Source organism: Mustela lutreola, chromosome 5 (assembly GCF_030435805.1).
Source record: "Mustela lutreola isolate mMusLut2 chromosome 5, mMusLut2.pri, whole genome shotgun sequence".
NCBI classification, from domain to species: Eukaryota; Metazoa; Chordata; class Mammalia; order Carnivora; family Mustelidae; genus Mustela; species Mustela lutreola.
The window spans coordinates 64,262,629-64,289,833 of record NC_081294.1 but is presented as its reverse complement, the minus strand read 5'-3'; the positions used below and the strand labels follow the sequence as shown (position 1 = coordinate 64,289,833).

The following is a 27,205-nucleotide window of genomic DNA, read 5'->3' as shown; positions in this document are numbered from 1 at the left end:
AGATAAAAGCAATAAAATTAACTAAAACTCCTAATGATTACCAAATAAATGATACCAAAATAAAAAAATGTAAATATAACATAAAAATCACAAAACATGGGGGGAATATAGAGTTTTTACACTGCATTCAAATTTAAATTGTTATCAACTTAAATAAGATATATATATATCTACACACACACACACACACACACACACACACACACACACTGCTCTACATGAATTTCATGGTAACCACAAAGCAAAAACCTTTTAATAGATACACAAAACATAACGAGAAAGGAATCTAAAATTAACCCTAAATAAAGCCATCAAACCACGAAGGAAGAGAGCAAGGAGAAAAAAACAAAAAACAAAGAGGAACTATGTTCCAGAAAACATCTGACAAAATGGCAGTAAGTACATATTTAACACTAATTAAGAGTAAGTGGACTAAATTTTCCAATAAAAAAAACACAGAGTGACTGAAAGGATAAAAATAAGAAAAATATATACACTGTCTACAAGAGACTCACTTCAGATATAAGGACACGCACAGATGGAAAGTGAAGGAATGAACAAAGATATTCCATGGGAATGGAAAGAAATCTGGTTTAACTATATCAAACAAAATAGATTTTATTTTATTTTATTTTTATTTTAGAGAGAGAGAGCACATATGCATGAGTGGGGAGTGTGAAGGGGCAAATGGAGAGAGAGAAAATCTTAAGCAGGTCACAGAGCCAGCATGGAGCCTGATATGGAGCTTGATCTCAAGACTCTGGGATCATGACCTGAGCCAACAACAAGAGTTGGACACTTAACCAACTGAGCCAGTAAGGTGCCCCAGACAAAATAGACTTTAAAGCAAAGATGATAAGAGAAGACAAAGAAGAGTATTACATCATGATAAAGGGGTCAACCCAAAAAGATGATAATATTTGTAAATATTTGTGTGCCAACACGGGAGCACCTAAATATATAAAGCAAATACTAACAGACCCACAGGGAGAAATGGACAGTAATACAGTAATAGCAGGGGACATTAATACCCTCCTTTCTTCAATGGATAGAACGTCCAGACACAAAATCATTAGGGAAACATTGGCCTTAAATGACACATTAGACCAGATGGATTTAAAAGATATATATGGAATATTCTATCTTCAAACAGCAGAACACACATACTCTTCAAGTACATATGGAACATTGTCCAGGTTAGACTACATGTTAAGCCACAAAATAAGTCTCAATAAATTTGAGATTGAAATTACTCTTAACGATAGAGAATAAACTGAAGATTGGAGGGGAGGTGCGCAGGAGTATGGACTAAATGAGTGATGGGTATTAAGGAGGGTGCTTGTGGTGATGAGCTGGGTGCCGCATTTAAGTGACAAATCACTAAATTCTACTCCTGACGAATATTCTACTAAATTCTACTAAATCACGAAATCACTAAATTCTACTCCTGATGAATATTATACTATATGTTAACTAACTAGAATTTAAACAAAAATTTGAAGGGGGAGGGGAAGAGAAAGACCAAAAATCACATCAAGCATCTTTTCTGACCACAGTGGTGTGAAATTAGAAATTAATTACAAAGAAGAAAACTGGAAAAAATTATAAATATGTGAAGATTAAACAAAACAGCCAGTGGGTCAATGAAATCAAAGGGGAAATTTAAAAAACAACAACAACAAAAAACCTTGAGACAAATGAAAACACAACAATCCAAAATCTAGGAGATGCAGCAAAAACAGTTCTATGAGGGAAATTAATAGGGATACAGGCCTACCCCACAAAACAAGAAAAATCCCAAATAAATAATCTAAACTTACACTTAAGAAATTAGAAAAAGAACAAATGAAACCCAAAGTTAGTAGAAGGAAGGAAATATAAAGATCAGAACAGAAATAAGTGAAATAGACTTTAAAAAAAAGTAGAAAAGAGAGATAAAATAAGAGCTGGTTCTTTGAAAAGATAAACAAAATGGACAAACTTTTGCTAGATGATTAAGAGAAGAAGGGAAAAGGCTCAAATAAGTGAAATAAAAAATGGAAGAAGAGAAGTTAAAACTGATAGCATAGAAATACAAAGGATTGTAAGAGATTGCCAAGAATAATTATATACCAACAAATTGGACAAACTGGAAGAAATGGATAAATTCCTAGGAACATACAATCTTCCAAAACTGAATCATGGGGGCTCCTGGGTGGCTCAGTTAGTTAAGCATCTGCCTTTAGCTCAGGTCATGATACTGGGGTCTCAGGATTGAGCCCCACATCGGGCTCTCCTCCTCAGTGAGAAGCCTGCTTCCCCCTCTCCCTCTGCCTGCTGCTCCCCCCATTGTGTGCTCCCTCTTTCTATCAAATAAGTAAATAAAATAAAATAAAATAAAAACCCTGAAGAAACAGAAAATCTGAATAGACCAATTACTTTACCAATTATTAAAGAGATTGAATCAGGGCGCCTGGGTGGCTCAGTGGGTTAAGCCGCTGCCTTCAGCTCAGGTCATGATCTCAGGGTCCTGGGATCGAGTCCCGCATCGGGCTCTCTGCTCGGCAGGGAGCCTGCTTTCTCCTCTCTCTCTCTCTGACTGCCTCTCTGCCTACTTGTAATCTCTCTCTGTCAAATAAATAAATAAAATCTTTAAAAAAAAAAATAAAGAGATTGAATCAGTAATCAAAAACTACCCTCTACCCCCCAAAACCTCCCAACGAACAAAAGTCCAAAACTACACAGCTTCACTGGTGAATTCTACCAAACATTCAAAGATTTAATACTTATCCCTCCCAAATGCTTCCAAAAAAGTGAAAATGTGGGAATGGTTCCAGACCTACGTTAAGCCCAACATTACCCTGATCCAAAACCAGACCAGGACACTGAAAGTGCATGCGCACATGTGCGCACACACACACACACACACACAATTACAGGCCAATATCTTTGATAAACATAGATGCAAAAACTGCCAACAAAATATTAGCAAATCCAATTCAATAATACATTAAAAGAACCGTACCGTACACTATGATCAAGTAGGATTTATTCATTCCAGGGAAGAAGCATGATTCATCATCATTAATGAGGATACATCACTTTAACAGGAAAAGGTAGAAAAATCATATGATCATCTCAATAGATGCAGAAAAAGCATGTGACAAAATTCAATATCCATTTATGATTTAAAAAAAAAAAAAACCAAAACTCTCAACAAAGTGGGAATATGAAGAACGTACCTCAACATATTAAAGGCCATATATGACAAACCCACAGCTTACATCCTACCCAACAGTAAAAAGCTGAAAGCTGTTCCTTTAAGATCAAGAACAAGACAAGGATGCCCACTCTTGCTATTTTTATTCAACATCATATTGGAAGTCCTAGCTGAGAAGTTGGCAAGAATAGAAGAAATTAAAGGCATACAAATTGGAAGGGAAGAGTAAAACTGTCACTTCTTGCAGAGGACATGATACACTATACAGAAAACTTTTAAGACTCCACCAAAAACCCGATAAAAATGAATTCAGTAAAGTCACAGGATAGAAAATAAATATACAAAAATCTGTCACATTTCTATACAGTAATAATGAAGTAGCAGAAAGAAAAATTAAGAAAACAGCCTCTTTAGGGGCGCCTGGGTGGCTCCGTCAGTTAAGTGTCCCACTCTTGGTTTCAGCTCAGGTCATGATCTCATGGGGGGTGAGATGGATCCCTGAGCTGGGCTCCGTGCTCAGTGTGGTGTCTGCTTGGGATTCTCTGCCTCTCCCTCTTCCCCTCCCCGTACTTGCATGCACTCTCTCTCCTCTCTCTCTTAAATAAATAAATAAAATCTTCTAAAAAAGTAAACAAAACAATCTAACAACTGCCTCAAAAAGAATAAAATACCTAGGAATAAATTTAAGCAAGATGATGAAAGATCTGCACCCTGAAAACTATAAAACATTGACAAAAGAAAGTAAAGAAGACACAAATAGATGGAAAGATAGTCCATGCTCATGGATAGATAGAATTAATATTGTTAAAATGTCCATACTACCCTAGGCAAGGTACAGATGCAATGCAATCTGTAACAGAATTCCAATGGCTTTTTTAACAGAACTAGAAGAAAGAATCCTCAAATTTGTGTGGAACCACAAGACTTTCTCTAACCAAAGCCATCTTGAGGAAGAAAACAAGGCTGGAGGTATGACACTCCTTTGATTTCAAACTACACTGCTAAGCTATAGCAATCAAAATAGTATGACATTGGCATAAAAATAGACACAAAGATCAATGGATCCAGAATAGAGAGCCCAGAAATAAACCCACACCAACCCCTAAGCAGTGGTGGGGCAGGACTCATACTGGTGCTCCCTAGTTCCACCCCGGAAACAGGAGAACACCCCAAGAGCCTTTATGCTGTGATGGCCGGGCACAGAGGGAAGAGGTGACAAAGCAGCCAGTGGGATTCTAGAGTGCAGTGGTGCTGCCAAGACCCTTTGTTGGGTGTGAGCTGCTCCAGCCACCTTTGCAAAGAGCACCATGAAGGCCATTAAGAGAGGTTGGAACTAGTGTGGCAAAAGGTTAGACTACTTTAGAACCCGGATGATACAGGAGAGCAAATCTGGGCTCTTAGCAAGGTAAGCTATGGGGAACTTCCCGCCTGAGCAGCACTCCTTCTTAGGAAATGTGTGTGCTGGGCTCCGGGGTTCATCTGAAGAGCCTGAGCTTGGAGCAGCCAGTGACGTCAGCCCCACACTCCCCTGTGCCCCCAACCTCTGGCCAGACCAACTGTGGAGCCCTAAAGGCCAGCATCAGGTTGTCAGAACTGTGGACCCCCACCCCACTCAGAAGCTTAATTTCTGTGTCCTTGCCCAAGTCACCTCCCCTATCTGGGCTGGTGGGTAACATAGCCAGGGAAAGGGGCTGCAGTCCTGTTCCAGGAAGGGGCCTCGTCCCTCTCCAAGACCGATTCAGAGCCTGCTGTTGCATTCTGTCCTGAGCCCTGCCCCGACACCACTATCTGGAGGGAAGCCCACTGTGACATCTGAATTAGGAAAGGGAACCAGGGATTTCTGAGCTCCTGCTAGTTGCTGGAACTTCCCTCACTGGGTTTTGGTTTCCTGATCTCAAGTAGAGGCAGTATTATGTACTTCTTAGGGCTTTTGGGGAACTAAAACTAGATATTCACTTATGCATTCATTCAACAGTGTTAGTGTGCCTATCCTGTTAACAGCACAGGCACGGGCCTGCCCATGGGGAGCGTACCCCTCTGGGGGAGGGTGCAGGCCTGAAACACAGAGAATGCATCAAGGGGAATTAGACAGTCTAGGCTGAGGCAAGGGGACCTCCCTCCTGGGAGGTCAGGATTAGAACTTGGTGTTTTATTCTGAGAGCATCAGGAGGGACAGCGCATGGTCCCACTTCCATGTGGAAACCCGCTTTCTAGCTGCAGAAGGCAGGAGAGCAGATAGGAGGGGTCGGTTGGACCCCTGCCATGGGACCTCTGGGGGGAATGCTGGCTGGAGCGGTGGGGGCACCTTGCCTCTTCTCCCAGGGTCTTTCCAGAACTCCGGCTCCAGCCTCCACACACTCTGCAGGAATGAGGAAGTGCCATGCCCACGAGAGGCTGCTGATACTTTAGGCGCTTATGAATATTATCTCCCTGCCCTGGGAGATAACCCAGAGCAAGCCAGCGGGTGGGAAAAGGACCCAAGGGCCCTGGGCATGGGTCCAAGTACTGGGTCTATCTCCAGCCCCTCCTGAGCTTATGTTGGGCCTCGGATAGATCACCTGCTTCCCAGTGATCTTAGTTCCCTCACCCGGTGTCGATGGGACTACCACTGAGTCTGGACTCCATTTAAGTCCAGACAGTGGAGTCCAGACTGTGTTTTACTATAGAAAGACCCCAAGCTTTGGGGTCAGACAGGCTTGGGCTGGAATCCTTGCTTTGCCATGTTTGAGGCTATGTGGTCCGAGGCTGGCCAAACTTTGCTTCTGGAAGCCTGCAGCTGACTTGGGGCCCACACTTTGGGAACCATTGTCCTAGACTATCATCCCTCAGGGAGGAGAGCCTCTAATCCGCTCACCGCTATGCCCCCAGCAGGGCTGGGCATATAGTAAATCCTTACTGAATGCTTGAGGATCCTGGGCTCTGGGTGGTCTGTTCTGGCTGTGACAGAAGTGGGTGGAGGGTGGGTGTGGGACGGGGGATGTTGGCAAGAAACAGATCAGGAGGAGGGTAGGGCTTCTAACGACAAGAGGCGCTGGGACTTGGGGTCGCTGAACACGGTCCCCAGGGATGTCCACATTCTCATTGCTAGAACCTGAGCACATTTTCTTCTTTGGCATAAAAAGGAGTCTAGTAGATCTGGTTATGTTCAGGGAGGCGATCCTGGATCATCCTGGTGGTCCCTAAATATAGTGACAAGAGCCCTTCTAAGAGAGTGGATGGAGATTTGACTATGGATGGGAGAAGGAGCTGTGACAAAGGAAAAAAGAGGGGCAAGATGTGAGAGAGAGCTCACGAGCCAAGGGGAGCAGGCGGCCCTGGGAGCTGGGAAAGGCACGGAAATGGAGTCTTCCCTGAGGCCCCAGGAGCGACCAGCGCTGCCAGCACCTTGATCTCAGACTACTGACCTCCCAGACTGTGAGAGAATCTGTCTGCCTTCTTTTCAGCCACCAAGGATTACAGCAGCCCTAGGAAATGAACGCAGACTGATATCCAGCAGGAGCAGTGGAGGTCACTGAGCGGGGCCCAGGCGGGTGCACTGCCGGACATGTGCCAAGGGCCACACTCTCTCCTGGAGTCTCCCCTTGGCTGGCGCCACCTTGCCCCTGACTGGGCCCCACCCTGCCCCAAGGGCAAGCCCAGTTAGGCCCTTCAGATTTCTGTACTCAGAGCACACCTCCACCATCCCCCGCCCCTGTCCTCCCCTGACCCCAGCAGTGATAAGGGCCTGCGGTCAGGTCAAGGCTGAGTTTTGTCCCCAGCCGGAAAGCAGAAAGGACACAGCTATCGGTCATCAGGGAAGCGGGGAGACAACCTTACAGAGGGCCACTTGATGCCCTGGCAGTCTCAGTGTGAAAATCAATCTCTGGCTTTTGTGGCCACCTTCAGCCCTCAGGCCCCCACCCGTCCAACTGATTCACCACCCTGGTCTGCCCAACCTCTCTGCTCACTGTCTCCAGGGCCTGGAGGGCAGAGCACAGCCACGGCCACGGCCACCCAGAGCATGCGTGTCCTGGTTCTGTGGCTGCTGTGTGTGACCCAGGCAGGCACAGCCTCTCGGCAGACCTCAGCCTCACAGCCTCCTCCCAGGGTGGCTGTGAAGACCGGAAGAAGAGGTGTTCATTCCGGGTCCACAGTGTGCCCAGCACCCAGGGGACAGCCCGTCAGGGGGAGGGGCTGCTCTTTCTATTGTTGCTCAGAACATGGCTTCAGCTGACTCTCTAGCTTGCGTCACTTGGGTAATTTACTTCTCTTTTCTGAGCCTCAGTTTCCCCAGCTGTGAAGTGGAGATTAAACAAGTATAGGGTTGTGGGGAAAGTGAAATGAGATCACAAGTCCAAAAGGTCCAGAGACACTCTGGATGACAAAGGTCTTTCCCATCTGCCTTTAAGGCTCGGCTGGGAGGTCTGCTCCCAGAGCTGGACTCCCTGGGTCCCACACAGCCTCCTCTGGGCACCCAGCACAGGGGCTTCAATCTTTGGGATGTGCTGCACCAGGCTGCAGCTAGGTGGCGAGACCGATGCGTGGGGTGGGGTGGGGGGGAGCTTGCTTTGTTTCCCTTTGCACCCTTAGCACCCAGCACCAGGGTGGGGAGGGGAGCCCCACAGAGGGACTGTACATGGAAACAATGGCAAACGTGTACAGCGGGCCCCTAGTGGGTGTCGGAGGAGCGCTGGCTGGCATTGCTAAGTGCTTATTGAATAGAGTTCCCTAGGGATTAGGGGTGAAGGCAGCCTCTCTACCATGGGTCGCACAGGTGAGAGCAGTGGGGAAGCGCCACACATGACTTGGATGAATCGTGTCAACGGCCTTCAGCGGGGTCTACTCCCTGTGCTTTGTTCTTTATTTGCTTCGTGATCTAACTTAGCTTCGTGCTCGAGGCTGCTTCCTGAATGAGGGAGGGAATAGGGAACGACATGGTCAGAGGGGGCCTTACCCATCAGGGCCGGATGTGGAAGGCTCCAGATCTCCATTTTGGAGAGACATTGCTGGGTGGTTTGGAAGATGGATTTGAGAGGGAGAGTCTCAAGGTTAGGAGGCTGGAGGCAGGAGCAATGAGGCTTGTTCCAGAAGGCTGGCAGTGGAGGGGTGGAGGCCCCGGGACCCAAGTCTATGGCAGGACACTCCACACCTGGCTGCTGCAAGGACCAGAGGGGACATGAGGCCCAGGGGTCTGGCTGGACAGTTTTGCTCCCACAATGCTCCACAGGGACCAGAACCCAGAGGGTGTGGGGCTGCGGCATCCGTCCAAGCTTTTCTCACGGCTGATGCTCAGTTACTAAGAGGAGACAAGTGTCCCACTGGGGCTGTAGAGCCTGCGCAACAGGCAACCCTGGGAGGCGAGCAGGGCAGGCTGATGAGGACAGACCCCCCACACTCTATGAGATGAGGAAACAGAAGCCCCATGGACAGGTGGGGACTGGCTCACACCACGGGGAGTAGGAGAACTGAGAGCTGAGAGTAGGGTTATGCAGCTGACTTTCCACGCCGGTGCATCAGAACAAATCACCCAAAATGTCATTTCTGCATCCCCGGGGCTCAGCACAGTTCCCAGCATGTGGTGGGAAGTTGAGAAATGTTTGCAAATGAATGGATGGACGGATGGACTTGGACAGATGCATGGATGGATGGATGGGTGGGTGGAAGGGGGCACACTACCTGCATTTGGGGAGGCAAAGGCATGGTCTGTGGGAAAAGTAAGGAAAGCAACAATTGCTGAGCACTTCTGCATGCCAGGCATTCCACCAGCACCCTTTCGCTCAGCCATCTCTGCAGCTAGAGTGCCTGCAGACCGGGCAGTGTCCTCTCCAGGCTGTGGGCGACCTTCCTCGGAGCCACTCAGGTCTCTGAGTGGCACCCTTAATGCCCGGTGTTGGCTTTGCCACTAATGCATGCATCTACATCTCATTCCCATCCTATTTCTCTTTTCAGCCTGGCTACCTCTTGGGTAGCCAGGAATCCTGGGGCTTCCTCTCTCTTGCATCTCCTGTACCGCAAACATCCAAGGATCGCCAAGCCTCTTTTTCTTAACAGTCTCCTAGATTTTGCTCTAGTCCCTTCTCTCTCTCATGGGTCAGGGCACATTCCCCTTCACCGATGGCTCCGTCTCCTCCTTCTGGCCCACGTCTTTACAGGGGAACCAGAGCTCTCTTTCCAAAGCACATAGCTTTCTGGCTTAACCCCCACCCTTGCTTCTAATCCTTCTATCTTCCCCTAAGACCAATGGTACAAGGTCCAAGGCCCTAGCCTCACCTGCAAGGTTCTGCTTTCCCGGTCAGGCCAGCCCCCTTTCTCCTCTGACCTGAGCAGCTCTGGCGGAAGAGCAGGTGCCTCATAAGTGCTCAGTGAACATGGACCAGGCTGGGTTTGTGGTCGCTCCCCAGGCGGCGACATTAGTGCCTTGCCATTTCAGGGCTGTCCCAGAGAGCGTGGGTGAACACCTCAGCCAACTAACCAAGTGGCAGAGCTGGGCCTCGAACTCAGGACTCCCGACTGTAAAGGCAACGTCACTAGGAATAAAGGGCCCACAAGTTCTGGAGTCAGGGCTCTCTGTCCAGGTCCCTGCTGTGTGACCCTGGCCACATGCTCTGAGATTTAATGTGGTCCCTTAAAAAACAGAAGTCAAAGCTTCTATCTTGGGATGGGGAGGCCGTTGGGAGGATGAAACAACATGAGGTTTGCAGAGCGCTCACAAAGACTTTCCAGCACAAAATGTTTGACCAGCATCTGCGGAACAACCACCACCTTCACGGTTGTCATCGCTGGGGACCCCCGCCCCGGGCACTTGTCCTGCACCCACACACCTTCAGGGCAGTTACCTGTCTGTGGCTCCCCGAGGGGCTGTGACCTCTGTCCCACTCCACACCTGGAGCCTCAGAGGCTTCTCTTCCTGCCGCACGACTTCTTGACTTTGACTCCTGGCCAGCTGAGAGCTGCCAAACCTCCGGCTGGTCTCCGGGACCCCGTGGCCCGCAGGCCTGCAGCGGAACAGCTGCTGGTATGCCGTGCGGAAGTCTCTGTTCAGTGTAGCATACAGGATAGGGTTCAGCGCCGAGTTGGCATAGCCCAGCCACAGAACAACGGCTTCAATGGCCTCATTGATGGCATCATCCCCTATCAGCCCCCGGTAAACAAACACGGTAAAGTAGGGGAACCAGCAGATGATGAAGGCTCCCATCACAGCAGCCAGTGTCACTGTGGCTTTGTGCTCCCCAACGGTGGCCACCTTCCAGGAGCCCATGTGATGGATCCGCTTGGCCTGATCCCGGGCAATCTTGAAGATGCGGTAGTAGGTGACGCACATGACCAGCAGCGGCAGGTAGAAGGTGACCAGCCCGTCCACCAAGCCGTACACCAAGTTGACCTGCACTTTGCACTTGGGGATGGTGTGATTGAAACTGCTGTTCTTATTCTCGCTGTTCCACCCCAGATGGATGGACAGGAAGGACAGGGTGATGGAGATGACCCAAATTAAGACAAGAGAGACAGCAACCCGGACAGGGGTGACCAGCACAGGGTAGCGCAGGGGGTCCGTGACTGCGCAGTACCGGTCGAGGCTGATCATGAAGAGGTTGAGGATGGAGGCCGTGCAGAGCATCACGTCCAAGCTGGTGTAGATATTGCAGAAGACCTTGCCGAAGCTCCACTGGCAGGAGAGCTGGTAGAAGGCCGAGAAGGGCAGCACCAGGAGGCCGAGGAGCAGATCGGTGATAGCCAAAGACACAATGAAGCAGTTGGTCAGACTGCGGAGCCGGCGGGTCAGGCCCACAGCCAGGCAGACCACCACGTTGCCGGCAATGGTGATGAGGATGAGGATGGTGAGGACCACGCTGACAGTGATCCTGCACGGGGGAGAGTCCAGACAAAAGGAGGAGGCTGTGCCGTTAGGTACCATCCTGGGACCCTCCGGCTCCGTCCTCCGCCCACAGCCCCTGGCCACTTCTCGCCCAGCTTCCCAGTGTGTCAATTACATCAATTGCTGGGCTCTAGGCTCCCAATGGAGCCCAAAGAAAATGTCCAGACGTGGGGAGGTGACAATGACTGCCCCAATATTGTTCTTCTAGAAATAAATAAAGCAGTCTCCTGGGAGGTATTGGGCATGAGTATGGACGAAGAAGAGCAAAAGGAGAAAGTTTCTGGTTCAAATTCCAGTCCTCAAATCACTGCCTGCAGACCCAGCTTCCTCCAGGGACTGGAGCAGGTCTCTACTCTCCAGGTTCTGCATAGAGGTGGAGGCACTGGAGCCTGTATCTGGAGGTGGCTTTGGTTTTATGCGGGAGGGATCAGGTTGAGGTGTGGCCGCATCCTTCTCCATAGCTGGTGGACGTTCCCACCCAAGAGCCAGGGGTTAAGGGGAGCCGCATCTGCCTCTTAGGACCACTGGTGAACAGAAGCTGAAAATGCAAGCATCAAGCGTTGAACACTTTGAAACCAGACCAACAGCATGACCAATTGGAGAGGAATCCTGCTAGACCCTGACCTTGCTATGAAACACCAGGGGGCACAGGGCCAATCTGGATACCTCTCCTTAGGAGGGACTGAGGCAACCAGGATACATGAGGAGGAGAGAGGGAGCCAGGATGCAAGGGTCTGGACCACTGTGTCACTCTGCGAGATATGGTTGGAGGGGTGGGACTATTTATACAGGAGAAAGAAAGAAATAGTCACAAATTTAAACACAAGAATAGGGGCTGTGTCTGCTTGCTCACTGCTGGTTCCCAGTGCCTGACCCTACAGGCAGGCATTAAGAATCTGATGGATAAATGATCAAAGGAGTGAATAAATAAGCAAATGCAATGAATTTTCTCTGATAAGGCACTGAGAACAGTGTCTGATGCTGTTGGTTTTCACAAAAACGTCATCATACCGTAAAGCAGGAGCCGGCCAACTTTCCCAGGAGAGAGCCAGGTAGCAAACGTTTTCGGCTTTGCATCCCCCAAGGTCTCGGCTGGAATTACTCAGCTCTGTCATCATCGCCTGAAAGCACCTACCATGGAGAGACAATGTGCCAATGAATGAGTGTGTCTGTGCTCCCATGAGACTTTACTATGGACCCTAAAATTTGAATTTCACATAGTTTTCACGTGTCGCAAAATAGGATTCGCCTTTTGATTTTTTCCAACTCTTTAAAACCACTTGCAAACTCTTTAAAAATGTAAAAGCCATTCTTAGCTCATGAGCTGCCCCAAACCAGGCAGAGGGCCAGATTTAGTCTGCTGTCATCGTTTGCCAACGGCACCCCCTGCCCACACCTGCTCTAAACATCGCTCTCCATCTTCCTTTGCTTATTTAGCAGCGTGTGTGGCCGGTCAGCCCGCACAGAACTGACTTGATCTCTCCAGTGGCTGCCCGGCAGCCCACGGGGTGGCTGGCCACCGTTGATCCCATTTTGCCTCTCTCACAAGTATTTTGGCGTTTTCTGGCTCCTTCTTCTCTTCTTGCCTCCTTCCCATCTCTCAGCCCTCCCTGCTCTCCTTCCACCTGTCCCAGCGCAAACCTCACTTCAACAGAAAGGCTGCCCACACACCATACTTCTTGTCAAGTCCCAGAAGATCCTCTTCTCCTGGTGAAATTCTATGATTCCAGTGGATGAAAAACAGAGGCCCTGCTGACTCCCTTTCATGCAAGCTGATCCTGGTTTTGCAGAGAGCAGCTCGCAGGCCATCTACTGGGATCTGGGAGCCTGCAGAAATCAGGATGGCAGTGGAATCCCTCTCAGAAGCAAGCTAATCGCCATGTGACATGAATTAAACCTCTCTGAGGCTCTGGCCTGGAGCGGTTTTGCAACCTGAATACGAGAAGCATCATTTAATCATAACCACAGCGTTGGGGCAAGGATCACGGCTCCTGGTCACCTTCTGCCGCTCCAGCTGGTTCAGCCACCAGGCTTTGCGAGCCGGGCCTCTGGGTATTATTTTTAGAAGATCTTTTCATTACATAAATAACGCAAGCAGCATGGCTCTCCCTGGTACATTTAATTAACTGTGGAGGAGATAGCAGCGAGGCTATCTTTTTTGAGAATCCCTATTTCTGATAACAAATTTTTCCCTGAGTTTCTTAACAGCCAGGTGTAGGTATTTTGGCCCTGGACCAATATTTTAGTTAATGTTTGGGATTTTCAAATCTGAAGGAAGCAGCCGCTCGCATAATTCAAAATCCATCCTCCCCTCCCTTCTTCCTTTCTCTTCCTTCCCTCTGTTCTTTTTGGCCAGTATTTCTTTCAGAACTTAACACATGGCAAATGCTGTTCTAGGTGCTGGGGGCACAGGGATGAACAGAGCAGCGGCGGTCCCTTTTTCATGGGATCTCAAAGAATCACTTCTGTCGTGTTTCTATTTTATAGCCCAGGTCCTGGAGCTTCCGGTGACCTTTTGTAAAGGCAGGAATTTTCAAATGGAGCCTCATTCCATGCTGTACCTTGTGGGTAGAGGGACCGCCCCAGAGGCCACAGCCCTACAAGATCACGGTCACTGTTTTCATCATCACCGATAACACAAAAACACCTTCTCGAACTTTCCTTTCAAAATTCCAGAGCCATGACATGCTTATTGCAGTAAACCCAATATCCTGAGGGAAATGGGAAAGGCCAACTGTTTGGGCTGTCACACACGCTCAGGAGGTGATTGTTGCTGACAGTTTTGTGTGATGGAGGCCTTCCCTTCTTGCTCTGGGCTTCTCTGTGTTCACAGGTACACACGCTCTCCACATTACCGAGCAACTCTGTTTCCCTAATTCCTTTATTGTATAAAGACACCCCTCTAGGTCACTTAGACCTCACTCCTTCTTTTGAGAACCTGCGCTGTGGCCATACAGCCTCTACCAGGCTAAATGTATGAAGGTCATCTGTGACAGCAGGTGTGCAAGCAACAAAAAGCAAGAACCCACCAGAGTGTCCAGCAGCAGGGGATGGCTTGAGAGATCATGGTTCATCCTTACTGTGGGATCACCCTGGGCATGGTGAGATCACATATTAAAAGAAATATCATTTTATCCTCACAATAACCCATGAGTGAGAGAAATCATTGCCCCATTTAAGTCTGAAAGAGTGAAGCTCAGAGGGGCCAAGTGATGTCACAGGACTAGTAAGTGGCCAGAAAGCCTGGATTCAAATTCAGCTCACATCCCGTCAGCCTGCCTTAATGCCTATGCTCAATCAGATGTCACTCCATCCTTCCAGCTGGATCTCATCAAACATCCCTGTACTTGTCCCCTAACTTCCCCATTCAGTTAACCCAGTCTTTCCCCAAACCTATCACACCTTCTTACTCCTGCCTTTGCTGTCTCCCTCACCTGCAGCCCTGCTCTTCCCTGTGTTCACTTCAACTACTCTCCTTTCAAGGCCCTGCTCAAGCACCTCGATCTCTCTAGAGCCTTCCCAAATGCCTGGAGGCAGAAGTATTCTCCCCTGTGCTTTGTATCGAGTTATGCTTTGGCACCTGCTGCCTTGCAGTGTTAATATGGCTCCCAGGGTTAGTTTGCCTACCCGCAAGGCCTGGATCTTGCCCACCTCACTCCATCCCCCCATCTACCCATCTACACATCCTCCACCCATCTATCTGTCTGTCCATCCATCCATCCATCCATCCACGCATCCATCTGTCCATCCACCCACCCACCCATCCATCTGTTCATCCATCCATCCATCCATCCACCCACCCATCCAACCATCCATCTGTCCATCTACCCATCCATCCACTCCACCCATCCATCCATCCATCCATCTGTCCATCCGTCTGTCCATCCACCCATCCATCCACCCATCCATCCATCCATCCATCCATCCATCCATCCATCCACCCATCCATCTGTCCATCCACCCATCTACCCACCCACCCATCTGTCCAACCACCCAGCCATCCATCCCTCCATCCATCCACCCACTCATCCACCCATCCACACACCCATCCATCAATCCACCCAGCCAACATTTTCTGTTGTCTATATAACACAGAGAAATACAGAGTACATGAAGTGCGAGTGTGTGCGTGTGTGTGTGTGTTTGTGCATGTGGTTTCCCCACCTTGGAAATATGTGGGTATCCACCTTGGGATTCAAAGGGTCTGGTTAATATCTGAATGGATATGTGAAAATGGGCCTATTTCCCCCAGCATCTTATGGTGAACACTTTCACACACAAAAGTTGAAAAAACAACACAATATACAATAGATCTTATCCAACTGTCCATGAAGATTAGATAATTGGCTGTTCACCTCTCATTCTGTATGAAAAATCACATGAAATTCATTAAGACAGTCTTCAGCCCCTTCCTCCCCCATCTCGTAGGCTGATGATGTGTCTCACAGCTGCCCGTGTCCCACTGCTTCCTCTTCTCATCTCTGTCTTAAGAGCCTTTCAAAATGCACCTTCTGGAGAACTGGCTCAGGGCTGCAGTACTCCCCGCTGCCCCCTGGGGAGGCTTCTGACCTTTACCTGCCATCAGCCCCTCGCAGATGCAGCCAGAACAAAGAGTGGGGCCCAGTTCAGAGTCTGCCTCATGGGGAGGCCATGCTGGCCAATTAGCCCTCAGGAGCAGCCCCAGCCCAGCGTGATAAGTGCACTCACTGCACTCTCTGATGTGCTTGAAACCCGCCATGCTGGGCTCTGTGCGGGGGAGGGCTGATCTGCTTTCCGTTACCAGCTTCGGCTGGCCTCTAAGTTTAGATCCTTGATGTGGCAGCTCCTGCCTACCAGGTGCACTTCCGTGTCCTGGGACAACACTTTGGGAAACATGGTACTGGGGACATTTCATTCCTTTGGTTTTGGAAGTGCCGGGCCGATTCTGACTCTGTGCCTTTGCCTATGCTGTTCCACCTGCCTGGAATGCCCCTCTTCCCTTCTCCTCTGCTATCTCAGCCAGGAAAGCTCCTAGAGGTACTCGCTCTATTCTCTCACTTCTGCCCCCCAACTTGCACCCACTTCTAGCCCAGGCTTGGGCTTTCTAGGGTGCGCTGGGTAGAACTCTGGGTGTTTAGTGCCCCCAAGAAAACTCTCCTCCTGAGGGGGTGGGGGGGTCCTTGGTGATTCGTCATCAGAATATGTCTCCCCAGGAACTGAGTTGTAGTACCTGGGGTCCAGAATATCATTTCCCTCCTCACTCCTCCCACGCAGCACAAAGAACATGGAGGCTTGGAGGGTTGAGCATAGCCCCACAGGCAAACCCAGGCCTGCCTCGTGCCTCTACTTCCCTCTCACTGTTCCTCGCAGACAAAATCCCAGAAGAAATGCCACCGGTGGTAGATTCTGTTTGCTAACTAGAAGGGTGAGGCCTTCTAGAAAAGCCGCTAATCTAGGGGCTTGGGGATCTTCCCTTTCAAATTTTTGTCAAACCGAGTCCAGCACTTTCTTTTCCCTTTTCCCTGGGAAGCGAAATGAAGTTCCCCTTTCCATGTTTCCATGTTTAAGTATCTAAGCTCCAGACACAGGGGGCTGGCATTGTGCTAGCCAGGATCAGTTAAGCCTTATCTGATGGGGTTCCTCTCAGGGCCTGACGGATGAGTCTGGTCTCCCAAGCAATAATTTACACTAGGAAAAGAAAACAGGATTCATCAGACAACTCCCATCTGCCAGATCCCTCCTGGGTGATCCAGGCAGGCAACCCTACGAAGGGGGAGACTGGGTCCTTATTCTGCAAATGTAGGCATGATAAGCGAAGGAGAGCCCCAGGGGCCGAAAGCAAGGACTCTGGACAGATCTGGGTTCTAAGTCCAGTGCTGCCATTTCGCAGCTTCCAGAAGTTGGGCACTTTCCTGAGCCTCAGTGTCCTCATCTGTAAAATCTTTAAGATAATACGCCCTCCCTTACTTGGTGGATGGGAAAATGTAGAACCTATCACCCGGCACGTGGCAGGTTCTCCCCAGATGTTATCTGTATTATTGTCTAAAGCTGTACAGCCAGGAATTAAGTATTCCATGAGTACTCCGTGTATTTACTGAGTGCCTTCCAGGTGCAGACAATATGTTGGGCTCTTGGAACACAGCAGTGAGCATGACAGACACATCTAGAAGCTTCTAGTACAGTGGGGGAGACAAACAGTAACTCACTGTAGAACTGTTCATTTAATTACAGTCGCATTTAATTACATTTCTATGTATAAATGGGAAGTATAGGGAGATAAAAGATTATATAATGGGGTGGGGGCTGGCCTGGTCCAGGGGTTACTGAAGGCTTCTCAAGGAAGGATATGTGAGTTGAGACACCAGAACAGATGGAAACTTGAAGAAAATGGGGGACAAACAGACAGAGGGAAGAGCTCACACAAAAGCTCCAGGAGGGAGAAGGTGGATTTTAACCCCAGAGCCATGGGAAGCCTCAGAGGTAGAGGGGGAGTGGTGAGAAAGGCGATGTGACGGGAGGCAGGAAGGGGCGCCCTTCCCTGCTGTCCTGCTGTCTATACCAGGAGGTGAGCTATGGCAGTGGGGGTGGGTCTGAGCTGGGCCCTGCTGTCCACAGCCCTGTAATCCCCACAGGTTATGAGACAGAAGTCACTGGGTCCTTTATGAGCCCTAATTTCTTCAAACTTTCCCCCTATAATTGGCCATTCCAAATGTCCTAGGTGCCTGGTGTTGAGGGCTTTGGAAAGTAGTCCCAGCAGCAGACCCTCCAGAACTCTGTCCCTGTCAGGAGTCCCAAAGGGGCCCGAGAAGCAGGATTTCTGTCAGTGGGGCAACTTCAACTCCTTAAGGAGGGAAGACAAGCCTTTAAATCTCCAGAGTGGCCATACGCACATACACCACATGGGGTGCAGAGCAAATGGGACTGAGGCCCAGCTGGTCCATCAGCACTGAAATGACCTTGGTCTTCCCTGGGGATCCTTTCTTCCCACTTACAGATGCCGGCCAAGGTGCAGCTCCATTTAAGAATGGCTGACACCTGTTACACTCCAGGAGCTCTGGGTCTCCTTGTTACCATCCCCCAGGGGCCTGGTGCAAGCTGTGAGACTGGGGTAGGACATCTCCCCCCTGGGGACATGGCAGGTCCCAGGCCCGCACTTCAGACACAGCCCAGGTATGGCTAATAGGGGCCGTGGTGGAGACAACAAGGGACTGTGGGAACTTGGAGGAACAAAGTTGGACTCTGCGGCTGGTGGCAGGTGACAGCTGTGTGTGTGCACATGACACTTTACGGAGCCTGGAAACCCCGTTCATGTTAAGAACACTCAGACTCCTGACCCAGCCATTGTGTTTCTAGGACCTTGTCCGGTGAATCCCCACAGCATTGACTGGGTTAGCCAAAGCTGGAAATGGCGTGAAAGTGCCGAGGACACAAAGCAGTGAAGCCATCAAAAGACTGAGTAGGCTGTCTGGGCCCACGTCGGATGGTCTCCAAACACGTGCGGAGTAGGATGGGGAAGGGGGAATGTGTGTGTGTACCCACGCATTCCACGTGACTGCTCAGGAGGGTACTGGGACTTGCCAAAAGGGAGCTGTTTCCTCTGGGGACCTGGGGGTTGAACCATGGGTAGGAGAAAGTTGTTTTTTTTTTGTTTTTTTAAGATTTATTTATTTATTCAGAGAGAAAAAGAGAGCATGAGCACGAGCCCGAGGGGGAGAGACAGAGAGAGAGAGGGAGAAAGAATCTCATGCAGATTCCACACTAGGCGCAGAGCGCAATGTGGGGCTTGATCTTGGGACCCAGAGATCATGACCTGAGCTGAAACCAAGAGCGGGACGCTCAAGCAACAGAGCCACCCAGGTGCCCCATGAAACTTCTTTCACTATATGCCCTTTGGGACCTTTTGAATCTTTTTACCTCGTGTATGTACGACCAATTCGAAACGTAGCAGCTGTGCGGCTTGACGGGTGGAGAAGGGAAAGGAAGAGGCAGAGGATGCCCCGCAGAGGGAACAGCACACAGAGGGATGGAAGCTGGGTGGTCAGACCACGCTGAGGAGCAGGACTAGCCGTGTGGCTGGTCAAGGGCTCCAGGCCAGGGCTGGCACTTGGTCCGCTCAGTCCAGGAGCCCCCTTACAAGAAATCCTCCACGTGAAGCTCATTGCGCTCAGGGACCATCCTCTCCCCACAATCATGGCCAAGTCTGGGAGTCAGACTGGTCATGCCGTGCCCCTCCAATGCTTCCCGGCTCTTCGCATAAAGAGGACGATGCCCGTCACACCCTGTAGGATCTGGCCTCCGCCAGCCTCTCTGGCTGTTTCTTCAGGGGAAGTTGGAGCCGGGGATGGAGCTCTAAAGAGTTTGGATGTAGCAGTCAGAGAAAGATAAATACCATACGATTTCGCTATGCGTGGAACTTAAGATACGTAACACGGGAACATAGGGGAAGGGAGGGAAAGATACAATAAGATGAAAACAGAGAAGGAGGCAAACCCAGGACTCTTAACTCTAGGGAACAAAGTGAGGGCTGCTGTAGGGGGAGGTGGGGTGGGGACAGAGTCACTGGGTGATGGCCATTAAGGAGGGCACGTGATGTAATAAGCACTGGGTGTTTCATGCAACTGACAAATCATTGAATTCCACCCCTGAAACCAATAAGGCAGTATATGTTAGTTAAATTGAATTTACATAAAAACTAAAAAAAAAAAAAAAAAGAGTTTGGACTTAGTTCTGAAGGCAATGGATAGCCACTGAAGCTTTAATCATCAGGCCTAAGATTACCCAGGAAACTGGTAGCCCATCTGGAAACAGGCTTTCCTGACCCGAGTCAGTGAACCATCAGTGAGGACATGCTCCTTCCTTGTTAGCATGGACACAGCTCCTATTTTGCAACAGGCCTGGGGCTCTCTCTCTATAAGCATCAGCTCCTTTACACTTCACCACAACATCTTGAGGCAAAAAATCTCTTCTGCATTTTACAAATGTAGGAACCAAGGCTCAGACAAGTTCAGGAACTGGCTCAAAGTCTCAACACCGTTCAGTGGAAAAGTCAGGATTTGAATCCGGGTCTGTGGGACTCCGGGGTCCCTGTACTGGGCCACTGCCTGTTTATCTTCTCCAGTGGAGAAAGAAATGACCATTTGGGCTTTTCAAAGAGATAGTGTGATAGCCTGGGCATCTACAACATGAGATGCTCACTTCCTTCTTTGCAATAACATTAATGTTAGTCTTTCGTCTTTGTGGTTGCAGACTTCTAACCCCTTCCCGGCAGTGGGCAGGACGTGCAGTCAAAGCCCCATAGGCAGGAAAAGGCTTCTGGGCTTCTGGTCGAGACTATTCTTTGGAGAGAAAGGTCCTGGATACCAGTCATCTGGGCTTTGGTTCCACCTTCCATTCCTTCAGGGGCCCAAAGCCAGGGAGTGTGTTCCTTCTTCCTAGGTGTGTCTTATTTCAAGCTTCGCACCCCCCTGGCACCCCCTTTGGCACCCCCTCTGTACAGGCTGAGAGATGAACAGATCTGAAGGTTGTATGAAATCTGGGGCTGCTCGACACAGGTTGGGGAGAGCCCCTCCTGCTCCCAGCCGGAGAGTAAGGCGGTGGGATCAAAGTAGACATTCTATTAGGAAGATTGCTATCACCCTGGCATGGCAATGAGGGGGACACAAGGTCTACACATGGGACCACAAGCTGGGACACTGATCACTTCCACTTTCTGAGCACCTACAGACAGTTTACTCTCTCTGTGAGGCCAATATGATTATTATTCATGTTTGACAGACAGTGAAACTCAAGCGCAGGAGGCTAAGGTCACTTGTCAAGTTCACACAGCTAGTAAAGAAGCAGGCAGGGCTTGGAAGCTGGCCTGGTCCCATAGTCTCCGAGCCTCCAAGACATGCACCTGGTCCAGCTCATTCTCTATTTGTGCGAACAGTCCCCGTTGAGGTGTTTTCTGATCGGTGAGAGAGCCCACGCTGTTTGCCTGGCCTCTGCTAATGGTTGATGTTAGAACCTGAAGCCACATCTAGTGACAACAAAGTGCCTTAGTTATGGTTTGTCTGGGAAAGTCTTTTTTTTTTTAAATTTTTTCTTTTTATAAACATGTAATGTATTATTAGCCCCAGGGGTACAGGTCTGTGAATTGCCAGGTTTACACACTTCACAGAACTCACCATAGCACATACCCTCCCCAATGTCCATAACCCTGTGTCTGGGAAAGTCTTTATTTCGCCTTCATTTTTTGCTTCAATTAAGGTGAAGTTCACATAACAGAGAATGAACTGTTCCCAAGTGTATCATTCAGCAGCATTCAGTACATTCACAGTGTTGTGTTTCCAAAAGTTGTTCATCGCTCCGAAAAGAAACTCCACGCTCAGTAAGCGGTCACTCACCTTCCCCTCTTGTCCTGGTCGCTTCTAACTACCCACCTGCTTTCTGGCTCTTTGAATTTGCCTATTCCGGATGTCGTGGCCTCAGAATATGTGTAAAATTGGGAAGTGCAGGGCGGGGAGAGACCTCTGATTCTCTTTTCCTGCCCCTGCCTCCCTTTCATCCACATAGATGCTCAGCTAAATCCTTAGGCATCACCCCTGGCATATTTCCTGCCTCCCCTACTTGCTCACCACGTCTCTCTCCCCACTGGAACGTGCGTGCCAGGATCCTCTCTGTCTTGCTCCCTGACAGGCAGTTAATGAGGGCTCCATTAATACTGCCTGGACTGACTAAATGCATGTTGAAAACGACCATCCTAACAATATAACATCCCATTTCCTGGGCACTTCGAAGGTGTCAAGTGATGTTCTGAGCGCCTCATATACTTTATCCCATTTAATCTCGGCAATAACTCTATTATGTGGATTCCATTATTCACTTCCATCTTCTAGATAAGAAAATTGAGGTTTATGGTGTTTTTGTGACTTGGCCAAAGTCCATGGCCAGCAGAGGCTTGACAAGTGTGGGAAAGGCCTGGGGAAGGTCTTTTCAGGGCAGCCGTTGGACTTGGTCAAATGAAAATTCTGCCTTGGTTCTTCTGAGGGAGGTGAGACCAAGACTGACAGGGTTTGCAGGGGGTCCCAAATCTCTGCCATCCAGGGGGTAGGGATAAAGCGGAGAGGGCACTGGGTTGGGAGTTTGGATCTTGAGTTTGAGTCCCTGGTATGACTCTGACTGTCTGTGTCACCTCAAACAAGTTCCATACCCTCAGGTTCCTCAGCAGACAAGTGTGGAGATGGGCTTAGAATATCTCAAAGATTTCTTCCAATGACATTATGTATGTGTGTTATGTGTACAGGGGGTGGAAAAGATGGAATCATGAGCTCCCTAAAGAACAACATAGGAGTGTTCTGGGTAGAAACACATTCAGTGGTCTCCCTGGGGTCAAGAAGCCTTCTGTGACATCCCTGAAAGGTAGTCATCCCCAATTGCCTTGCATACCTCCAATGACGGGGGACTCACTATCTCAGAAATTATTTGCCAGCAAGTTACAGCCATTTACAGATATTATAGAGCGCTACACACTCTTTGTTTTGGAGGCATAGCCCACTGCATAATAAACACATTGTAATAAATGCATATTCCAAAGGAAAGAGAATGTGTACTTAGCTATTTAGTATAATGAGCTGCCACTGACCAGCTGTCATAGTGGGCACAATTGTAGATAGCCAATTAAACATTTATTACTTGCAATTTTGTGGTTTTCTTTTTGTATTTTAGATCTGGGAGGGGGATGTGTGTGTGCGCATGTGCACGCGCGTGCACACACACACACACACGCACGCGTGCCTGTATGAGTTTGCAGACACTTTTGTAGGTTGCTTAAAGCTCTGAAGCCCTATAGAACAAAGTCCCCACTTCCAGGCAGCTCGACAGAGCTCCTCGTTCTCCTGAGTTTTTGCTTCTTTATGATCAAACAGTCCTCTGGCCCTCCAACTGGACTCCTCACCATCATCACTGCCATCGTGGCTGGCATCACTGCCACCACTGCCCATCACTGCTGCCGTCAGTGTCCTCGTATCCTCATCCCCATCGCCAAATCGCCTCCCCTCTACCTTCAGCCCCCACCGTACAGGAGCTGGGCCGCACAAGCTGCCCACGCCAACATGGGATCTTCCTCCCTCTCTGTTCTTCTCTCCCCAGCCTCACTCCAGGTTTTGCCCTTCTGACAAGGTACAGCTTGCTCCTACAGTGACAGTCCTGCAGCTGGCAGGGTCACCTTAACGATGGCGGCAGCAAACAGCCAGCATTGGCCGCAAATGTTCACATACATGGGCTGTCTTACATAATGCTCTCTGTTCTCTCCCACTTTTCATGGCCCCTCCATGTGCCCATGGCCTCCTTTAGGGTCCTGTAGGATTACACTGTGGAGCAGGTGGGGCAGTCGCTATTACCCCGATTTGCAAATGTGGCACAGAGAGGCCAGCTGCCTAGGCGAGGTCACACAGCTGGTCAGAGGCGGGTAGAGCTGTCTGTTGCTTATTCCCCACAGCTTACCCTGTCCCACACCTCCTGTGTTTCTCTTTCTTTCTTTCTGTCTCTCTCTCTCTTTCTTTCTTTCTTTTTTAACATATTTATTTGACAGAGAGAGAGAGAGAGATAGAGAGAGAACACACAAGCAGGAAGGAGAAAGAGAAGCAGGTTCCCCACTAAGCAGGGAGCCTGATGCAGGCAGGGTTCGATCCCAGGACCCTGGGATCATGACCCGAGCCAAAGGCAGATGCTTAACTGACTGACCTACCCAGGCACCCTATCTCCTGTTTCTCAAACCTCATTCCCTCACGCACCACCTCCAGGACCCTTTCCAAACCCACAAAATACCAGTCCTGTTTTTTAATGCAATATTTTTCTTCAAAGTGATTGAATTGATTGCAAAAAGGATTGTTTCATCATTGCAATCACCAACAGGATCACTTTCCTTCAAATAGGTCACCCTGAAACTTAATGTGGCAATTAACAAACGTTGCACTCCATGTGGCCACTATTGCACCAAGAGCCAGCCTCTAGGCAGACTGGCCTGGCTGGAGAGGTGTTTAAGTGGGACCACCACCAAACTGATACCTTCCCTTGGACACAGACAGGAAGGCTTGGAGGACTGAAAAGGGAACCTTCTTTCCGCTGCTCAGGCAGCATGTTGACATCTGTGTGGCTGACCACTCCTGTCCATGCCCGGACCCCAAGGCTGCCTGCCCCACCCTCGAGGAAACATCTGGCTCATGCAGGAAGCCCCCATTGTGCCATGGAAAGGAGCCAGGGACCTCTGCGAGGCTCGGTTTTCCATCTGGGCACGGGCATGGTACTGCAATGTGCAGTGCTGGGAAGAGGAGCTGTGACATAAAGACAAGGCTGGAGGTGAGGTGGCGGCCTTAGCAAGCGTCCCTCCCTTCCCCATGGCCATTCTCTGCTCTTCTCTCAGAAACCCTGGTCTTGGAGTCCTGCCTTTTCTGGGAGAGAAGGCACCCCAGCTGGCCAGATGGGGAGAAGGAATGAGCACTATGGGTCTCCGTGGGGACAGTCTGGGTGCCGGGCAGCTTCTAGTGAGCCCAAGACAGCCTGCCAGGCCAGGGGGGATGCTGTGTCTGTTAGCAGGCTTCTCCCCCTGGCCCGGCCCTCAGCACCCCTTCCTCTTGGCCTCCCCGCCCCAGTGAAACAAAGGGTCCTCCCCAGCAGGTGTACTGCGTTCTAATTCCAGCTCTGCTACTTACCAGTGAGGCAATTCTGGCCAGGAGACCTGGCTTGGAGCCCCAATTTCCCTTCCCATGAAATGGGGACAATAACCTCAACCACACAAGCCTTGCCAAGAGGCTTGCAGGCTTCAGAGCAAGGCACTTCTAGAACTTTCCCCACTGTTTCTCTCCATGGCCAAGGCAAGCACTGGTGTGGTGTCGTCTCCCCCCCTCAGATGCCTCAAGGGGCAGAATGGAAATGACAAGAGTTTCTACATTGTCTGACTGTCGTCAGGAAGAAACGGGCAAAAGTGGGCAAAGTCCCGGTAGTTGGGGTTCAGTGGGTGTGAGCCCTCTACATGCTTATATACAGCACAGTGCTTGACCCAGAGCCCGTCGCCCTCTAGCTCCCCACTGGGCTCTGGCCTGCCCTGTCCCTTCTCCTTCCGTGACCTCAGCATGTCCCCTTTCTTAGCTACATCCCCTGGCAGCACCCCGAGCTCTTATCCTCTGCCATGGCCAAGCCATGACTCTTCAGTATGTGACCTAAGTCCCAGGCATCCCGGAGACACCCAATCCAGTTATAGAACAAACTGCAGGTTTCACTGTGTTCTTTATGACAGCCGAATACTGGAAATGACCTTGATGTGTTTAAAACTAGAAGACTGGTGGAGAAATTTTGTCGTAATGGAATCCTGATAGCTATTACTACCACACTTCGGAAACTATGAAATAGTAAAAAAAAAAAAAAAAAAAGTTTATCTTTAAGTAATAAAAAGCAAGATTGAAATTATATCTAAGAGAAGATTATAACTAAGAACTCCTACCCTGTCAACCTACAGGGGAGAAAAACAGCCAACATTTATGTCTAGAAGGGCAGACTGACTGGAAATAGTGGTTTTCTTTGGATGGTGGTATGACTTATTACGTCTTCCTTCAAATTTCCTTATTCCGACTTTTCTACAATGAGAATTAATTCTACGGTGACTAAAACGAACACAAAGATGCAGAATTGTATATGCTGTACTTCACTTAAGTCTAAAACACTCAGATATATATATACACACACACACACACACACATATATTATAGTGAATATATTTCTGCACAAAGAAAATTTGGAAGGATACATCATAACAAACAAAAGTGACCGACCTCTTCTTTTGAGAGGGCAGATGCGGACCGGGGTGGAGTGAGGATCTCCCTGAAGACCTTTGTATATTGTACTTCTGATGACATGGATGTTTTTTCTAACCAGAAAGTGAAAAGGAAAAGAAAACATAACTACCTAATAAACATTTAGCAAAAGCAGTATTTTCCCAAATGGGCTCTGCGGACATTTGTTGAAGTTGTTACTTAAAACAAAAAACAAAAAAACAAATTTGTGCCTGAAGTACAGGATCTTAATGGTGCACTTAACTCAGCAAGCGCTGGAACTGAGAGAGACTGGGGATTGGAGGGCTCTCAACAAGCCACATAAGGTCCCAGAGGCCACTCCCACCCTGCCCTCTTTTTCCCACGGAGCCTACCCAAAGAGTGATGCTCCCGGGACCAGTTTAGGGAGCGCAGGGAAAGGGAAAGCTAGGAGGATGGTCATGTCTCCTTGAGCCAGGCAGGTGTGTGTGAACAGTCTATACCCACTGTGGGATTGTGGGGTATGGGCATGGTGACCCAGAAAGAAGATGCCTGCACTAGCCAGAGGGGTGGTCACTGTGGTCACTCTGGGCCTAGCATCACCAGATGGACACATTCTTCAAGAGAACCTGGAAATCTGGATTTTAAATGAAATTTTCTGGCTTTAAAATAAAATATCCAAGCTTTTCAATGCAATCTCTCTCTCTCTCTCTCTCTCTTTCTAATATCTTATGGTTCCCTGCAAAAGTCCTCCACCAGCTGTGGGCTAGGAGCTCAGTGTGTCGTTGATGTTCTCAGAAAGCCAGGTCAGCCCTGAGGATTTATTTCCTTTTCTAGCCACCCACCCTCTTTCATGATTGCTTTGAGAATTCTGCCCCAGATCAGCATCAGACTCATGGGCCCATTGCTCAGGGGAGTTTGCTTTCCTCCTGCATGAAAATTGGGCTGACATCCATCTGTCTCCGCCCCAGGAGTATGGGAAGGAGCCTGGGAGAGGGTGACTAACCCTAGCAACCAGCCTTCTCGGGGGGGGGGGGGGAGTGAATGCTCTTCATCAGTCTTTGGCACTGTTGCTGGACTCCTGCTCTGGGCTCTAACAGCCCTTTGATGTCTCCATCCCTCCTGCCCTCTTCAGCCTTAGTTTCCCTTCCTCTCCTGCCATCACGCTCTCTGTGCACCAGCCTGCCAGAAAGTCTCATCCTTCAACTCTCCATTTTCTCGCACCTCAGTGCCTTTGCACATCCCGATCCCTGGATTGGGCTCACCCTCTCCTGCTACTGCTTCTACAATCCAACCCTCAGGCAGCTGGACAGTGACATACCCAAATGGCAGCTCCTTGTGCCCTCTCTGTTGTAGCCAGCACCCCAGGAGGCTGGCATCCACTGTTCC

General features: G+C 49.3%; 1 protein-coding gene across 5 annotated transcripts in view; it reads right to left on the bottom strand.

Annotated features, from left to right (window-relative positions):
• The window catches only part of HRH2 (histamine receptor H2), a 54,718-nt gene that overhangs the window by 20,975 nt on the left and 6,538 nt on the right, over window positions 1-27,205 (bottom strand). For 3 of the 5 annotated variants that reach the window (XR_009353870.1, XM_059174345.1, XM_059174347.1), the window contains exons 2-3: window positions 12,063-12,182; window positions 10,015-11,589 (exon numbers count right to left, since the gene is read on the bottom strand). Coding sequence is in view for 4 of the 5 variants with exons in the window: in XM_059174345.1 (XP_059030328.1) it covers window positions 10,015-11,090 (1,076 nt within the window). In the remaining variant the exon portion in view is untranslated. Of the gene's footprint in view, window positions 1-8,190; window positions 8,335-10,014; window positions 11,590-12,062; window positions 12,183-25,837; window positions 25,933-27,205 lie in introns of those variants that run through there. The other 2 variants (XM_059174346.1, XM_059174348.1) reach the window with 2 other exon arrangements.